We start from the raw sequence: 19099 nt of genomic DNA on the forward strand, positions 1-19099 counted from the left end.
GCTGAGACAGTGGAGGCATGCAGTGGAAGCAGCTACTCTTCAAGAGAAAGCCACTTTCTTCAAGAGAAAGTGGGCATGAGGAGGAATGAGTCACAGGTAAATGCAAGCTCCATGAAGGGTTTCTGGAGAATGGGAGTAACTGGAAAGAAGAAAAGACTAACACTCATCAGAAGAAAGCTAAGAAAAGGGGGGGAAATGACACAAATCTTCAGTAAGACTCGAATTCAAAATAACTAGCTCATCCTTTTGAAAGTTAAATTAAAAAAAAATTTTTTTTGGCAATACGGCATAAGCATGTGGGATCTTAGTTCCCCAACCAGGGATCAAACCCGCACCCCCTGCAGGAGAAGCGCCACTACACCGCCGGGCAAGTCCCCCATCCTTTTCATTTTATAGATGAGGAAGCTGAGAAAACGCTACCTTATGCTCTGCTGTTACCATAAGAAGATCTGAAGTCCTCATTCTAAGCAATATTTACTAGTAAGTGGAAGGAGCTAGGGTTGCCAATAAATATCTGAAGAACTGCCTCTAAAAAATAAAAATAATGTCTTACCAAAGAATTAATAAATGACCAGGTTGTATTATTCTCTGTTAGAGTTCAAGAATCTTTACATTTAAAAAAAATTCTTACTTCCTCAAAGTTCTCTTTTATGAAGATAACCAACAGAAGAAAAAAAATGTCTTGAAAGGCTTCAACAAATTTATATGTTTCAATATGAATGTCACCAGGGACAGGAGAATATGATTTCTGTATTTTATAGAATAAAGAACAGGCTTTGAATTGTAGATCTATCACATATATATATATATATCTTCTCTAATCTTTAGTTTTTCAACCTAAAAAATATGTGAATAGCACCATAAACTTCCAAGGTTATTGTGAGAACTGAATGAAATTATGAATTTAAAAGCACCTAACAGCCATAAAAGGCACTTTATTCAGAACAGTGCTTCTTGAACTATTTGTGGAGAATAACCAGTTTTCCTTCCAATTCATTATGGACCAATACATTTCTAAAATGGAAGTAAGATGAATTACTAAAAATACATATCATAAATTTGATGTCCTGGAAATGTTAAATTACTAGAAAATCTACGTGCTTGCTTTCAATTTCAGTAATAATCTTGTGCATCGATGACAAAGAATTTGCAAAGAGGCACTGGTCTATGAGCCAGTTTTTGAGCAGTACTTATTCAGAGGACAGCACATTCAATAGTAGAGCACAATAAATAGTTAAAAAGAACTAGCTCTTGTACCCGGCAACAAGGGCTCAAAGTTCTCTCTGTCACTTACTATCTGTGTGACCTCAAGCTCTCCTGTGCTTCAGTTTTCTTCATCTCTAAAATGTGACAGTCAAAGATACCTGTTTCAAAAGGTTGTTTTAAGAATTAAATCAGTTCATACATATAAACCAATCTGAAGAGCGACTGAGACATTTTTAAGTACTAAGTATTAGCTATTAATATAATTATTCAGTAATACATATACAAAAGGTCATGGCACTAAGTGTAAATATTTTTATGCAAATATATTTCTATTTGCATATTTCTGTTGTTTATTTATGTGGGGAAAAATAGAGATTTATTTTCACTTACAGAAAGGGAAAACATACATCTTTTATGCATGAAAATATTACTCAAAAATGTTTTAAAATTTAACAGCTTTCTTAAGTTTCCTATGTACCAGGATTCTTAATGTTGTAAAGTGTTTCTCATTAAATTTAGTCTCTTTTATCACTAGAAGAAAAATTCAGGGACTTACACTGCTATAAAAGTTAAGATGAATTCTGACTTTCTTATAAGCAGAAAAACACTCTGCAAAATTTAATTATATCATGATTCTTGAAAGCACAAATTATTTAAAAGAAGGAAAAAGAATGAAACCAATTATAACTGTTGAAAGAGTCAGAACTAGACAATGAAGCAACTTTTTTCAAGGAAAAACTGAAAAGAATAGAAATTTTTTCAAATGATACAATTAAAACACTGAATCACAATAAATTAGGGGAAAATATATGAGAATCATCGAAAAAGCAAGAGAGTTCCAGAAAAACATCTATTTCTGCTTTATTGACTATGCCAAAGCCTTTGACTGTGTGGATCACAATAAACTGTGGAAAATTCTGAAAGAGATGGGAATACCAGACCACTTGACCTGCCTCTTGAGAAACCTATATGCAGGTCAGGAAGCAACAGTTAGAACTGGACATGAAACAACAGACTAGTTCCAAATAGGCAAAGGAGTACATCAAGGCTGTATATTGTCACCCTGCTTATTTAACTTATATGCAGAGTACATCATGAGAAATGCTGGGCTGGATGAAGCACAAGCTGGAATCAAGATTGCTGGGAGAAATATCAGTAACCTCAGATATGCAGATGACACCACCCTTATGGCAGGAAGTGAAGAGGAACTCAAAAGCCTCTTGATGAAAGTGAAAGAGGAGAGTGAAAAAGTTGGCTTAAAGCTCAACATTCAGAAAACGAAGATCACGGCATTCGGTCCCATCACTTCATGGGAAATAGACGGGGAAACAGTGGAAACAGTGTCAGACTTTATTTTTGGGGGCTCCAAAATCACTCCAGATGATGACTGCAGCCATGAAATTAAAAGACGCTTACTCCTTGGAAGGAAAGTTATGACCAACATAAATAGCATATTCAAAAGCAGAGACATTACTTTGCCAACAAAGGTCCGTCTAGTCAAGGCTATGGTTTTTCCTGTGGTCATGTATGGATGTGAGAGTTGGACTGTGAAGAAAGCTGAGCACCAAAGAATTGATGCTTTTGAACTGTGGTGTTGGAGAAGACTCTTGAGAGTCCCTTGGACTGCAAGGAGATCCAACCAGTCCATCCTAATGGAGATCAGCCCTGGGTGTTCTTTAGAAATAATGATGCTAAAGCTGAAACTCCAGTACTTTGGCCACCTCATGCGAAGAGTTGACTCATTGGAAAAGACTCTGATGCTGGGAGGGATTGGGGACAGGAGGAGAAGGGGACGACAGAGGATGAGATGGCTGGATGGCATCACTGACTCGATGGACGTGAGTCTGAGTGAACTCCAGGAGTTGGTGATAGACAGGGAGGCCTGGAGTGATGCAATTCATGGGGTCGCAAAGAGTCGGACACAACTGAGCGAGCGACTGAACTGAACTGAACCTTGGGAGACAGACCAAATGTTAACAAAGTCTGCAGCAGTAGAATTGTTACAAATGATTCAGAATGTTAAATACTACTTGGCTTCTCCTTGCTGTTCTTTGCCACAAGGAACAGACTTGGGCTATCCAGCTGCAAGCTGAGATCGAAGAAAACAGAGCTTTCCTAAGAAAATCTTTGTGAATTACAGTCTAATTGGACTGAGAATCCTGTGATTTTGAGGTTTGCAGGTTTGCAAAAGCCAAGGAAGGCTCTGGTACAATACCATGGAAGAGGAACCGGGGCCCCGTCATACACTAGCCCCAGTTTACCAGCAGTGATGGGATTGAGAGAGGTTTAGGTGGTCTGAAAGGAGTCATCAGTAAATTCAGAGGAGGGAGATAAAGAGGCCAGAGGTCAATAAATAAGACAGCCTTCAGGTTCAAAACTATGTCCAGACATGACTTTTGACTACACTTGTTCATGGAACTGACAAGAAACAAACAGACAAAGCATACTAAATTTCTGAGGGGATGGAATTGCTAAAGATACACCAGGATGCCATGGATAGACTGGACAGCTCTTAAAGCAATTTCCACGTCTCTAATCAGCACCAGAAGGAAGCAGGCATGGGAGTGTTTGCACCCAGCAGAAGATCACATTGCTTACTGCCTTTCTCAGATATGGCCACGAAGGCCTGTCAACTGGGGAGCTGCCCTCACAGAAGGAAACCAGGGCTTATCAGACGGGACAACTAAAGAATGTCCCTCAGTACTAGGGCAGAAAATGTTCATGATTTCTACCAAGCAGGGTTTGTTAATTCCCACCAAATGGTAGCTGAAATGTGTTTCCCATTCTCCCGTTCTTCAAATGGGACGCCAGTCAGAATGGCTGTGATCCAAAAGTCTACAAGCAATAAATGCTGGAGAGGGTATGGAGAAAAGGGAACCCTCTTACACTGTTGGTGGGAATGCTAACTAGTACAGCCACTATAGAGAACAGTGTGGAGATTCCTTAAAAAACTGGAAATAGAACTGCCTTATGAGCCAGCAATCCCACTGCTAGGCATACACACTGAGGAAACCAGAACTGAAAGAGACACATGTACCCCAATGTTCATCGCAGCACTGTTTATAGTAGCCAGGACATGGAAGCAACCTAGATGTCCATCAGCAGATGAATGGATAAGAAAGCCATGGTACATATACACGATGGAGTATTACTCAGCCATTAAAAAGAATACATTTGAATCAGTTCTAATGAGGTGGATGAAACTGGAGCCTATTATACAGAGTGAAGTAAGCCAGAAAGAAAAACACCAATACAGTATACTAACGCATATATATGGAATTTAGAAAGATGGTAACGATAACCCTGTATGCGAGACAGCAAAAGAGACACAGATGTATAGAACAGTCTTTTGGACTCTGTGGGAGAGGGGAGGGGGGATGATTTGGGGGAATGGCATGGAAACATGTATAATATAAGAAACGAATCGCCAGTCCAGGTTCGATACAGGATCCTTGGGGCTGGTGCACTGGGATGACCCGGAGGGATGGTACGGGGAGGGAGGTGGGAGAGGGGTTCAGGATGGGGAACACGGGTACACCCATGGCGGATTCATACTGATGTGTGCCAGAACCAATACAATATTGTTAAGTAATTAGCCTCCAATTAAAATAAATAAATTTAAATTAAAAAAATAAAAGTTATAATACTCATCTTATTTTTAATCCATTTTAAACAAAGACTTTACACCAGTCTTTAGTTTATAGCATCAGTCCACAGAAAGCCACATCTGGACCTTCTAAAAAGGAAGGAGCATCAACGATAAATCATGGTACAGTAGGATAGGGTACCTAGATGGGGCTTGGGTTCTCTCTCTCAGATAAGGGATGAGCTCTGTATGTAGCAAGAAGAGTGATCAAATGGGACAAACTGAGACAGAGACTACTAGCTGTTCCCCACTATCTCACTCTTATTTGCAACAGAGCTCTTCATTTACAAATGGGGACAAAGCCACTCAAAATAAAGGTTACCTTTCTTAGCCTTTCTTTCTGCCAAGTGCAGACACATGACTAGGTTCTGACCAACTGGATATAAACAAAGTAACATGTGTGACTTTCAGAAAGCATTTAAAGAGAAGGAACACATACTCTTCTTTGCCTCTCACATTCCTACAGACTAGAATGCAAATCTGATGGCTGGAGCTCAATCTTGGACCATGAGATGAAAGCTTTATCCTGCCTGCATCCCTGATATGCCAGAGACTTATAAAGACCTATTTCCTAGCTCTGGACTTCATTTACCTGACTGAAAAATAAACTACTTTCTTTATGGCCATTTTTTTTTTTCTGTCACTCACAGACAAGCTGAACCATGACTTTTATATACATAAATATACGTGTTGTTTTTGTTCCAGATATTATAGTGTTAGGCACAAAAAAGATAAATAAAAAACTGAACCATTTAATTAACATTATTAGAATCAGTTGGAAGACTGAAAAACAGTAGAAACTGAAGATCTAGTCCTATAATGAATTAAGTCACTATGGGATTTCAACAAGTCTTTTTAAGCGTGTGAACCTTGACTTCCATCCTATAGTGCAGATTGAAAACACCTATCCTACACACGTGCCGAGGTTTCTGTAACACTGTGACAGTGTGTGAGCCTTACGAAATGAAGCAGCACTCCGAAAGGAAAAATGCTTACTATTGGTATATGACTTTACAGCCTCTAATGTTTACAAGAAAACACTTAGGCAGAGAAAACATACAAAGGATTGGAGGAAGATAACATCTCAGTTTCTACCAGAAATATTACATTACAATCATTTTACAAAAGAAGGTGGGAAGAGGTTAGGGGTGATGAGACTTTTCTCTTAACTGGTCTAGAAGGAAAATAACTAAATCAATAGAAAATGTAATTACCTTCAAACCAATGAATCAAGTTTGGGGTAATCCACAAGTAAAATGGTATGTACTATATGATGTCAAAATCTTCCAAATATAAATATAATACCATGTTCAAAAAGAAAAAAGTAATTGCTTTTTGACTAAGTAACTGTTCCAATGATATGCATTCATTCTCTTGAAAAAATTTAAAGGCAGCAAAGGAGAGAAGGGAGAAGAGCAGAACTTTACTACCTCTGAAAAAAATCTGACAAAAGATAAAAGTGTGAAAAAGACCCTAGGGTCTCCCCAAAATAACAATCGAGTTAAAGATATTAAAGATGATGATAAAGAGACAGAAAATATATTTGAGGAAAGTGTTTTCCCTAAGTTATTTTGGAGGTGGGTATTCAGTGAACAGAAACACATCTGGGAAGGCATCTGGAGGAAAACTTAATTACCAAATCCTTCTTGAATCACTCCTTTTCTTTTTTTTTGCAATTTTCTTTTCTTCAAGATGGAGGTGGGAGGGGATGGAATAAAATACAAGTTTAATAATAATTTGCCTTTTATCAGATTGTGCTCCAGTATGGGCACATGAAAGGAAGAAAAAGAACTCAGCATGCTAAAAAGAGAGCATTACTTTTTTGCAGATAGATGGATAAAATAGGGCATTGGACAGACTGGACATGGTACATTCATGACTCACTCAGAGAAATCAGCCTGCTCGGGTGACTGCGGCTCCGTGCCCTTGTGACCCTTCGCTGTCTGAGTGTAGAGTGGAGAGATCAGAGGTCAGAACTTTCTCTGCAAAGCTGCCACTTCACCTCTACTTTGCTTTCGCCACTAGAAGATGCCTCTTTACTCCTGAGTGCTCACTAGTTATTGGTTATTGGCATTCTCTGGGAAATCTGACTATAGTAAACTTAGGGGTGTGTGAATGGATATCACAGACACAAGGGACAAGGTAAATTCTGAGATAGCAAATATCATAAAATTACAAGACAACACAAAGATGCTATCATATGGTGTGACTTACTTTAGATCCATGCAACTTGCAAGTAAAAATAAACTGGTCATTAATTCACTCAAATTTTATTTACTGAGTAAGGGAGATGAATCCTTTAATTTTTTTTAAGTCCACTGTGTATCTGTAGGACTTCACTGGTGGCTAAGATGGTAAAACAATCCACCTGCAATAGGGGAGACCTAGGTTCAATCCCTGAGTTGGGAAGATCCTCTCAGGGAGGGTGTCATATCACATCTTCTTTTTTAGATTAATTAATTTATTTTAATTGGAGGATAATTACTTTACAACATTGTGATGGTTTCTGCCATACATCTACATGTGTTCCCCTGTCCTGAACTCCCCTCCCACCTTCCTGCCTACCCCATCTCTCTGGGTTGTCCCAGGGTACTGACTTTGGGTGCCGTGCTTCATGCATCGAACTTGCACTGGTCATCTATTTTACATATGGTAATACACATTTCAATGCTATTCTCTCAAACCATCCCACCCTCGCCTAGGAGATGGATCTTGTCTCCCATGTTTAAGGTCTACTTAACATAAACCACAAGGCCACTGGACTTTTAACAAAATAATCTGTGTAAACAGTTAGGTCTTTTAATTCATAAACAATTTCATTTCTTAAGATGCAGCTATCAATAGGACATTCTTGCTTGTTCCGTTCACACATTCATGTGTGAATCTGAGGACTAAGCAGTTGTTTTACTTAGCATCAGAACACATGATTGAGAGGAGAACTCTGCATGTTATCATTTTTTAAACATGTATGACAATATACAGTTTTCATTGGGGAGTGACTGTAAATTCAACACAGCTCAAATGGGGAAGGACTCAAAGTTTATATCTAAGGCCCCAAGGTCCTGGGAACCCTAATTATAATCTCCTCATATATCATGGTGAAAAATTCTCTCATTGAGAGGTAACTCTTTAAAATTACACGAGAAAATAAAAGTAAATAATTCAAACATTCTGCTTTCTTAAATCCCAGTATTATGTTAAAAAGACAACAGAGAAACCAGTAAAGTGACAGGGAATGAAAGTAAACTTACGACGTATTTACTAAAAATTATTAAAACACAAATCTCTTGAAAACCCGAAGTGCATCTCATGCTTTGTTATATAGTTTCCTTCCATATCCCTATATATCCCATCACATCTTTCAAGAAATCATCTTATTTATTTAAATAAAAACATCAAAGGACTATAGTTAATTGTCCAACTAGATTAATAAATTTGAATAGAATAATTTTAGTCAGAGTGTCTGCTCATGAACAGCTGTTTTAAATTAGTATATTAAGTAATTCAGACACTTTTCTTTGCAAAGGTTGCATGATTTAATAAAGTCCCATATGCCGCCACACGTGCCAACACTTCCAGCTTATCTTCAATCCAGCTGCTGTTATGATAGTAGCTGCCAACTTTCAACCAACTGAAGAGAATAATGAATCAGCTTCAAGTTGGCTCACATGTAAACTTCTACTGCTCCTAGCTAAAACACCGGCCGATTTCAACTGTAAAGAAAATTAATTAAAAAGATTTCACCTCTGCTGTTTGAGAAACATGGCACCACAAATACTGCTGAATGGGGAGTTTAAAAGTGTGCAGCTTCAGGTAAAATCCCAAAGTGTGGATTTCACTCTTAAATGCAGTAGGTTGTTTTAAAGACTGGATTTTTTGAAGAAACAGATTAGGAAATGCCTCGTCCCTAATTCATAACATGATTATTTGAGAACCCTCACACTGCTGGAGAAAAAAATGAATTAACATGACTCTTCATTTGTTAAAGGTTCATTACAGAAAAGGCTTCAGAGGAAACAGGATGCAAATAAAAAGGGCCACATTTATACAGAAGCTAAAAAGCAAAAGAAGCGAGCACCAGACCTACTATTTTAAGTGAACACGGTTGTCAAGTATTTAGTATGAGGCACAAAATAGGGCTGCCTGGTGGCTCAGAGGTTAAAGCGTCTGCCTGCAATGTGGAAGACCTCGGTTCGATCCCTGGGTCAGGAAGATCCCCTGGAGAAGGAAATGGCAACCCACTCCAGTACTCTTGCCTGGAGAATCCCACGGACGGAGGAGCCTGGTGGGCTATGGTCCACGGGGTCACAAAGAGTCGGACACGACTGAGCGACTTCACTCACTCACAAAATAGGGCAACACAGCATCTGGTCCCATCACTTCATGGCAAACAGAAATGAAGTATTTTCCTGGGTTCCAAAATCACAGCAAACAGTGGCTGCAACCATGAAATTAAAAGATGCTTCCTTCTTGGAAGGAAAGCTATGACAAATCAGGACAGCATATTAAAAAGCAAAGACATCACTTTGCTGACAAAAGGCCATATAGTGAACACTATGGTTTTTCCAGTAGTCATGTACAGATGTGAGAGTTGGATCATAAAGAAGGCTGATCGCTGAAGAATTGATGCTTTAGAACTGTGGTGCTAGAGAGGATTTGAGAGTCTCTTGGACTGCAAGGAAATCAAACCAGTCAATCAATCCTAAAGGAAATCAACCCTGAAAATTCACTGGAAGGACTGAAGCTGAAGCTGAAGCTCCAATACTTTGGCCACTGGATGCGAAGAGCTGACTCATTGGAAAAGACCCTGATGCTGGGAAAGATTGAAGGCGGGAGGAGAAGGGGGTGACAGAGGATGAGATGGTTGGATGGCATCACTGACAAAATGGACAAGAGTGTGAGCAAACTCTGGGAGATAGTGGAGGACACGGGAACCCAGTGTGCTCCAGTCCATGGGATTGCAGAGAGTCAGACATGACTTACAGACTGAACGACAACACAGGAGCAACATGGTAATATCAGCCCTTCTCCTAAGAATGACAAGACTGTATTAAGTTTCAGTAAACACTGGATGAAACAACTATGTGCTGGATCAGTTGCCCAGACAAGCGTTCCATGGAAATCCATGAAATGTTGCTGTTTCCAAATGCTAGATTTTCATAGGGAAAAATAAGCAAATGTCAGAGCTTAAAATATTTCATTTATTCCTATATGTCCATCATCACTGGAAATGATTCACTGGATAGGTGGACTTCCTTGAGAGGACAGGAAAAGTTTTCTACTAAAGAGTAAAGTTAGAGTCTGCACAAGAGTGAGCCTGTACTAGTCCAAGCAAGAAGACAAACTGGACAAAACACACAATTTTTTGGTTCTGATGAACTGTCTAAAACTAGAAATAGTACAAGACTTAATTAAAAAAAAAATTTAGATCCTAACTGGCTAGACTTGTATTTTCCAATTCCAGTGATTCACAGCACCTGAAACCGAAACTGTGGCTGGATGGGTGGGATGGGCTATCTTCTCCAGCAATCTCTAATTCCCTCTTGCAGGGACCTCTGATATTTCTAGTGCTGGAAATCCTGGAGATCCCTGGGTAGGTTCTGGAGTCTTCCAGACAGTTCGGGTAATTCTAGAAAAGCTCTGTGGATGCCTCAGAGTAATTCAGAATCCAAAGAAAGAAAAATGAGCTCAGCACTATTTTCTAATTCCTTGACATGATCCATCTTTTGACCCCTATTTAGCTTATGGATGCTGCTGAAAGTGTTCAAGAGGCAACAGACTTAAAAGGTCCATCTTCAGAGTAGCATAAACGGCTAGAACTTGTCAGGAGATTGTTGTCCAGTTAAGCAGCCACAGTAATTCCCCAAATGACTGAGTTAGCACTTGCCCAAATGAAGGCAAAGGAAGCTGTTGATTCCTTTACCTCACTGAATCACATTAATAAAACTATTTGGAAAGTGCTCTTGTCTATTTTGCACAATAGGCTACATGTCTGCTCTCAGCAAAATCTTGTGCAAATGTATGAACCACGTGCTTATCTGCTATTGCTACCGCATTACCTGCTACTGCTCTGGTAAGCAAGAGGCAAGAAATTTCACAGGTGTAACAATTCATTTGAGGCTTCCTAGATGGGGTTGCAAAGAGTCAGACATGCTGAGCGACTGAACTGAACTGGACTGAAGGTGGCCCAGTGGTAAAGAATCCTCCTGCCAAAGCAGCAGACTCTGGTTCGATCCCTAGGTCAAGAAGATAACCTTCAAAGAAGAAATGGCAACCCACTTTAGTATTCTTGCCTAGAGAATTCCATGGACAGAGGAGCCTGACGAGCTACAGTCCTTGGGGTCTCAAAAGAGTCAGACACGACCAAGCAACTGAGCACAGCACATATCACAACAATTTATTTGTAATTCTGAAAACAAGACATTCACCAATACTGGTGTGCCCAAACTTGTCTGTACATGAGACAACTTTATGTAGAATAAGCTAGAACAGATGCAAAGGAGGGACACAGGCCAACAACAGACATCTAACATAAAAATCCTTATTCTTTAGCTTTGCCCTCCGTTCTCAAGATCAGGAAGTATTAGAGATCCATCATTATTCTGTTTTCTACTTTGAAAGTTGTATATACTTAATGATTATAATTATGAAATCCTAGAATAAGTATACTTTCCATTCACTGATTTGAATATTTGAACAATTAGCTGGATTTGCTTGAATGCAAACCAAGTGTCTTTATTTCTGGTGGTTAGGATAATCAAGAAACGCCTAGAGGTGAAAAAAAAAATTAGACACATAAAGGGAAGATGAGGAAGGAAGGAGAAAGTAAACAGAGGAAAAAGATTTGTATGTAGTCAGGATAAGTGACTAATTGAAGGTGGAAAAAATAATTGCTTACAATTTGTATAAAGCAATCATATCCATGTAGTACTTGGTACAAAGGTACATAATTATAAACAAGATGGAAATAAAGAGTTGTATTTTAATTAAGAAAAACAACAGAGGAAAAAATTATGGGAAAAAAATTATGGAAAGTAGAAAGACCCATGCCACAAATATGCCAAGATAAATGACATATTCCCCAAGGGGAGGATAGTGCCCCGGACTTGAGAACGTTCCGAATGACCTTGGCCGGCACTATTTCCTGCCTTGTATAATCATAGAAGGCATTCAACCCTTGGTGATGATGAGAAGTAGGATTTTTAAGAATATAATTATAGGCTGCAAGTGTTTTCTGTGGAAGCAAAATTATCATTCATGTCTGAGATTGTGTAAATATGCCTTAATTTTGGTCAATGGCAATTTGAACTTTAAAAAAACAGAATCTCAAAACCTCCTTATAAAGCTCCATTCTTCAAGAAAACTACAGGGGTAAGTGTGTAAAAGCAAAGATGTTCCCAGATACTCTTCCAAAAATGCTATTTCGTAGAAAATTATCTCTTTTGTAGTGACATGATTTGACCTATCTCCATGTCAGAAACAGTTGACAGCTTCAAAAAGCCACATGAAAGGAGATGTAAGCAGAGCAAAGCTAAAGCAGTTTTCATCTACTAGGTCAGGTACAGAGATGATCACAATGCACATTACCTTAGGAAGACTGGCAACCCTACACAAATTAATGGTGTGTGATGCACAGATGGAAGGTGGATAAAACTGAGAGGAAAGAAGAAACCACATCAAGGGTGTCTAAGGAAAACTCAAGGCTTTGAAAGCTTCAAAAGCCTCACCTCTCTGGCCTTTAATTGTGGCTACCACGAGTGCATTTTTGCCACATGCTTTTAAAAGAAAAAAGAAACGGTGATTTTCTTAAGTGCTAACAGACTTACTTGTCTTTCAGAAAATCCACCACTCTTTTGAAGTCAGCCACGCAGTATTCTCTTTTCATTTCCATGAGCACAGTGTCAGAGGCAGACTGAACTGGTATGTGCAGAAAAGCATAGACTCGGGGGTGATGAAGGATTTTTGCCATTTCCTTGGGAAAGATGGAAGGAGAAAACATTAATCATTTTAACAAATCAGATCAACTCTCACAAGTGCAAGTGAATAAACACAGCTAAAAACATACCAATCCTCTAGGCTCCTCAAGTGAAGGCCACTGACTACACTCTAGGATGACATCTGGGAATTTAACATGACTTCCCGAGGATTTAACAGAAAAGCTACTTCCTCATGGTCATTGCCTCTCTTAGGTGACGAAACAGAGATAAACTCATGTAAATCCTAGAGACTAAAAAGATTTCTGAGTTCTTCAAAATAAGCACCACTCATCCCTTGCCTCAAGGCAATGTTATATTCTGGCCTGTTACATTAGCAGCAGAAACAGCAATATTTAAGGCAAACAGTTGAAGCTGTAGAATCCTGAGTACTTGAATAAAGTTCCCAAATTTACAGAAAGTCAATACTTTTTTTTTAATACTAAAGCAGAAAAAGAAATCTGTGACTCACTTGTTTCTTTTTCAGATAGTTAGCAAACACTTATTTTTGAGCATGCAAAAGGCACAGTATCAGACAACGAAGCCAATCAGTTCACCTCTGGTCACCTACTGGTATCTACCTATAAGCTGCTGCTGCTGCTAAGTCGCTTCAGTCGTGTCCGACTCTGCGACCCCAGAGATGGCAGCCCACCAGGCTTCCCCGTCCCTGGGATTCTCCAGGCAAGAACACTGGAGTGGGTTGCCATCTCCTTCTCCAATGCATGAAAGTGAAAAGTGAAAGTGAAGTCGCTCAGTCGTGTCCGACTCTAGTGACCCCATGGACTGCAGCCTACCAGGCTCCTCCGTCCATGGGATTTTCTAGGCAAAAGTACTGGAGTGGGGTGCCATTGCCTTCTCCACCTATAAGCTGCAGAGTTTCAAAGAGGAGAAAGAAGGGAAGAGCAGGAAGAAGAATCTGTCTGGTAAAGTTAAAGAGAGCAGGTCTGAGTGAAATAATTAGGAAATACATAGATTGTTCTAAATTCCTCCAAGGATATGAAATGGACAGGAAAAAGAATGGTAAAAGGAAAACTGAGGTAAGGAAACCATTTATGTGAGCAGTAAGAAAAATGTGCCGAACTATGGCCCATCAGTGGTGGGGGAGGGGAGGGGGGGAAAGAGGGAGTTGAGGGACAGGGTGGACACTAAGCGTCCGAAAGAGGTAACAGTGTCAAGAAAGAAACTGCTCTTCAGTACCTTGCATGTGTCCAGTGATTTTACTTTTCAAAGTACTATACTGTACTCTCACATCTGCTATCTAATTTTATCATTAGAAAAGCATTTTGAGGGATCTTGTGGACTCAAAGAGCCACCTAATTCCATAGAGGTGACCGCCTCTTTGCTATTCAGGGCTCAGTCATGTATACGTATCACCCGTGACCTTTGTCCCTTCCTTTTCTTTGCACTGACTATGAATACTAGTATTTTGACCAAAGTGGAAGAAAAGAATGACAAACTCAAGCTCCTTATTTGCTTCGGAGCAGCTTAGTTGGTTTAAAAAAAATCCTTCTGATTAAGAAATTCAAATAACCAAATGATATTACTCATGGATGTCCTTTATCGACCTTCTCTTGCAGGAATTAATTGGGATATGCGACCGAGCGACTAACACACACAGACACACTGTGTTAAACATAGATCACTCAACTGGGACTGAAGTTCAAGGATTGATTTGGCAGCAAACGACTGGCTAACACATGACCTGAAGTTCTCCTTCACAGAATTGGCATTTCTTGGCTGCGTATTTAGTCAGAAGGCTCTTCACCTCCTTTCTCAAGACTACGATGTATAAGGCTGCGGGAGGCAGGCCTGAACATTCATCATCACTACCGACTCTGAGTAAATACACTGGCCTCCTGCTATGACTCTCCATCTTTCAGGTTTTTTACACCTGAGCATCACCATTCTTGAACAGTGTGAGAAAAACAATTATACAAAAATCTCTGTTTTCTAAAGGGGCAGGACTCAGCTTTAGCTAACCTGCAACATACATACTGTGGCAAAAAAAAAATGACACCTTTACAAGTAACACAATTTGTGAATTGAAATTCTACTTTCAATCTCTGTGCACTGGTTTTCTTATCTGAAGAATGAAGACAGTGGTAATTCCCACCTCATAGGGTTACTGGGCTACGGTAAGAATAAGACAACCCAGTAAAGTGCTTATGTGTTAGCATTTAAGACATAAATTATCTAACATGCTTCGTCTTTGGAGAATGTTTAAAATTCATACTAACACATTTTCATACACGTTAATGAAAGCATCAATAGATAGAATTGCTTTTCAACAAGGTAGCTTCCTTAACTAGTAAGTGAAGGAGTGATAACTTGTACTGATTCGCAAAAAATAAATTTGGAAGGGGTTCCCAGTGAACATGACCTGGGGGCCAGAAGGGGTGCAGTCTCTATTGGAAACACTCAGGGTGGCCCTTCTACTATAAACAGGATATTTCACTAGATGAAACATCACCCTATTATAGTATGACAATTTTCAAATTACAATGTTAATAGAAAACAAGCAGGATAAATTTGGTGGGTTTTCCCCTCTTTGGTTCTCAAAGTAAGATTTCCCAACAGTAATTATCTCCAGCTTCATACTACAGACTTTGCAACTTCATAGAAGTAGGTGCCAAAACACAAAAATAAGCTCACCCCTTGCATAAAGTCTGTACTTCTTTCACTAGAAGAACCACAACTTAACGTATATTAACATAACCCAATGGAGAAGGCAATGGCACCCTACTCCAGTACTCTTGCCTGGAAAATCCCATGGACAGAGGAGCCTGGTAGGTTGCAGTCCATGGGGTCGCTAAGAGTCAGACACGACTGAGCGACTTCACTTTCACTTTTCACTTTCATGCATTGGAGAAGGAAATGGCAACCCACTCCAGTGTTCTTGCCTGGAGAATCCCAGGGACGGGGAAGTCTGGTGGGCTGCCTTCTATGGGGTCACACAGTCGGACACGACTGAAGCGACTTAGCAGCAGCAGCAGCAATATAACCCAAAGAGACAAAGTAGATATTTTTTTGTATTGTTTTCCCTTCTATCCCTCTTCTCACTTAACACTGTTGGTTACATATAACCTCCAATACTTTGGCCACCTGATGCGGAGAGACGACTCATTGGAAAAGACCCTGATGCTGGGAAAGATTGAGGGCAGGAGGAGAAGGGGACGACAGTGGATGAGATGGTTGGATGGCATCATCAACTCAATGGACATGAGTTTGAGCAAACTCCAGGAGATAGTGAAGGACAAGGAAGCCTTGTGTGCTACAGTCCATCGGGTCACAAAGAATTGGACACAACTGAGTGACTGAACAACAAATGAATAACCTTTGGGCTACTTCCCCTTTCAAAATTCTTCTCTATTTTTAAGGTTTAGTTTGGAGTTCCAGATTCTCTGGTATAAGGGATGACTTTTTATTCTGTGATGCCTCAGCAATCTGTTCCTGCTATCACCAACTTATTTCCTTAAATCTACCATGCAACGTGGCCGTGCATCTCCTAAACAGGTCTACAAGGATAGTACTCATGTCTTACTCCATTCTCTGGATTCTACAATGACTAGGACTATGCCAAGTATACACCACCAAACATATAAACAGAGATTTAAGTCAAAACCACATCCACATACAACGAGAAAGATTTAAAATATAATTGCTATTTGACAGTAAAACAAACTTTCCATTAGTTCCACTTGGCTAAAGCAGGTAGAGAAGCACATATTCAGGCAGGTATACAAGCAGATAATTGGCCTGCCTTAACTGTAGAACTTTGGCCACCTGATACAAGCAGTCGAGTCACTGGAAAAGACCCTGAGTCTGGGAAAGATTGAAGGCAAAAGGAGAAGAGGGCGGCAGAGGATGAGAGGAGACTGTGAGGGACAGGGAGTCCCTGCCTGCTACAGTCCACAGGTCTCAGAGTCAGACACAACCTAGCAACTGAACAGCAACAAACAATTTTAGAAGCCAAGATCAGATACTTTCTAGGTAGCCCCACCATGGGTTATAGCTCTAAAAATCTGCTGGAGCTTTGGATTAAAATCACAATGTATACTCTTATGGAAGTAATTTACAAATGTGTGCTCAAGAACAGCAGTCAAGAGCAACCCTAAGCTCTGAGGTGGGTAACAGAGACTGAAAGCAAGTGACATCACTCTGCCGACAAAGGTCTGTACATTCAAGGCTATGGTCTCCCCAGTGGTCACGTATGGTTGTGAGAGCTGGACTATAAAGGCAGAACGCCTGCAAACTGTGGCGCTGGAGAAGACTTCTGAAAATCCCTTGGAGAGCAAGATCAAATCAGTCAATCTTAAGGGAGATCAACCCTGAATATGCACTGGAAGGACTGATGCTGAGGCTGAAGCTCCAGTACTCGGGTCATCTGATGCAAACAGATGATTCATTGGAAAAGTCCTTGATGCTGGGAAAGACTGAGGGCAGAGGAAGAAGAGGGCATCAGAAGATGAGATGGTTAAATGGCATCACCAACTCAATGGACATGAATTTGGGCAAACTCCAGAGATGGTGAAGGACAGTGAGGCCTGGCGTGCTGCAGTTCATGGAATCACAAAGAGTGGGACACGACTGGGTGACTGAACAACAACAACAAAACAGGCAAGTGTGTGAGCAGGCATGTGCGCACACAAGTGTGTGTGCACATGCCTGTGTGTGTTTTGAGGAGCCCTTGTAGCAACTAGCATAGAAACAGTATCTGCTACTGCTACTGCTACTGCTAAGTCCCTTCAGTCCTGTCCGACTCTGTGCGACCCCATGGACGGCAGCGCACTAGGCTGCCCCGTCCCTGGGATTCTCCAGGCAAGAACACTGGAGTGGGTTGCCATTTCCTTCTCCAATGTGTGAAAGTGAAAAGTGAAAGTGAAGTCGCTCAGTCGTGTCCGACTCTTAGCGACCCCATGGACTGCAGCCCACCAGGCTCCTCCATCCGTGGGATTTTCCAGGCAAGAGTACTGGAGTGGGGTGCCACTGCCTTCTCCGAGAAACAGTATCTATTAATATTTTAATACCAGTTCATTTTTAATGTAAGGGTTGAAGTATCAAGGCTGCTTAAAATATAAATGTTGACTACTTTGTAGGTAAGGACCAGAATGCCTAACAGATCAAGAAAATAGTATTTCTATCTGTTGTTTTCATATGGAGTTTTCCTATTACAAGCTGGTAATCATCTCAGTGTTTGTGATTTTTTAATGAACTTAAAAAGCAAAGAAAAAAAAAGAATGAAAACAGGTTTAATTTTGAAAAGTTATTTATATATGGTATATTTTTAAAAGCAATGTTAAGTCTCACTTTTATTGCCCTGCAATTATCATATCAGTCATCATTTTCCACCTGGTATTGAATATATATACACTAGGAGCCAGCACAGTCGCTCAGTGTGTAGGAGTGTGTAATACACATTAATACTTGCATTCAGATGTCCCTGCAACTCACTCACAGTGAAAGCCCTCTCAGATTATAACTCTGTTGGCAAGTATATGCATACTTACAATGCAAAATTTAACACTGCTATTTTTTTTTAGCTAACCTAAGATACCTGAGCTAATCTAAGAAGCAAGCATACATAATATACATAAGCTAACCTAAGAATATGCTAAAAAAAAAAAAAAAAAGGTAAGAAACTATGCCATTTACCCTTAGGAATTTAAAAATAGCTTATTTGATATATAAATACATAGCATACCACTCACTCATAAAAAGTAAGCAATTATTAATAAATGTTTTTTAGCATATTCACAGGATGGTGAAGTGTGCCTGGAAAATTCTTATCACTCAAAAGTAAACTTCACCCAGCAATCCCACTCCTAGATATACACCCCGAGGAAACCAAATTGGAAACAACACATGTATCCCATCATTCACTGCAGCACTATTTACAATAGCTAGAACACGGAAGCAACCTAGATGCCCACAGACAGAAGAGTGGATAAAGAAGTTGTGGTACATATACACAATGGAAAATTACTCAGCCATAAAAAAACACATTTGAGTCAGTTCTAATGAGGTGGATGAACCTAGAGCCTATAATACACAGTGAAGTAAGTCAGAAAGAGAAAGATAAATATCATATACTAACACATATACATGGAATCCAGAAAAATGGTACTGAAGAACTTATTTGCATGGCAGCAATGGAGAAACAGACATAGAGAACAGACTTATGGACATGGGGAGAGGGGAGGAGAGCGTGAGATGTATGGAGAGAGTAACGTGGAAACCTATATTACCATATGTAAAATAGATAGCCAACGGGAAT

The 19099-nt window shown here is 39.9% G+C and overlaps 1 protein-coding gene across 22 annotated transcripts in view; it reads right to left on the bottom strand.

Moving 5' to 3' along the window:
• The window catches only part of CDKAL1 (CDKAL1 threonylcarbamoyladenosine tRNA methylthiotransferase), a 640160-nt gene that overhangs the window by 193948 nt on the left and 427113 nt on the right, over window positions 1-19099 (bottom strand). For 21 of the 22 annotated variants that reach the window (XM_086370076.1, XM_086370056.1, XM_086370074.1 and 18 more), the window contains one exon: window positions 12679-12824. In XM_086370076.1, the coding sequence (XP_086226202.1) occupies window positions 12679-12824 (146 nt within the window). Of the gene's footprint in view, window positions 1-828; window positions 8566-12678; window positions 12825-19099 lie in introns of those variants that run through there. The other variant, XM_086370070.1, reaches the window with a different exon arrangement.

Source organism: Bos grunniens, chromosome 23 (genome assembly GCF_055505025.1).
Source record: "Bos grunniens cultivar Pamir isolate PY7600 chromosome 23, Bosgru_T2T1.0, whole genome shotgun sequence".
NCBI classification, from domain to species: Eukaryota; Metazoa; Chordata; class Mammalia; order Artiodactyla; family Bovidae; genus Bos; species Bos grunniens.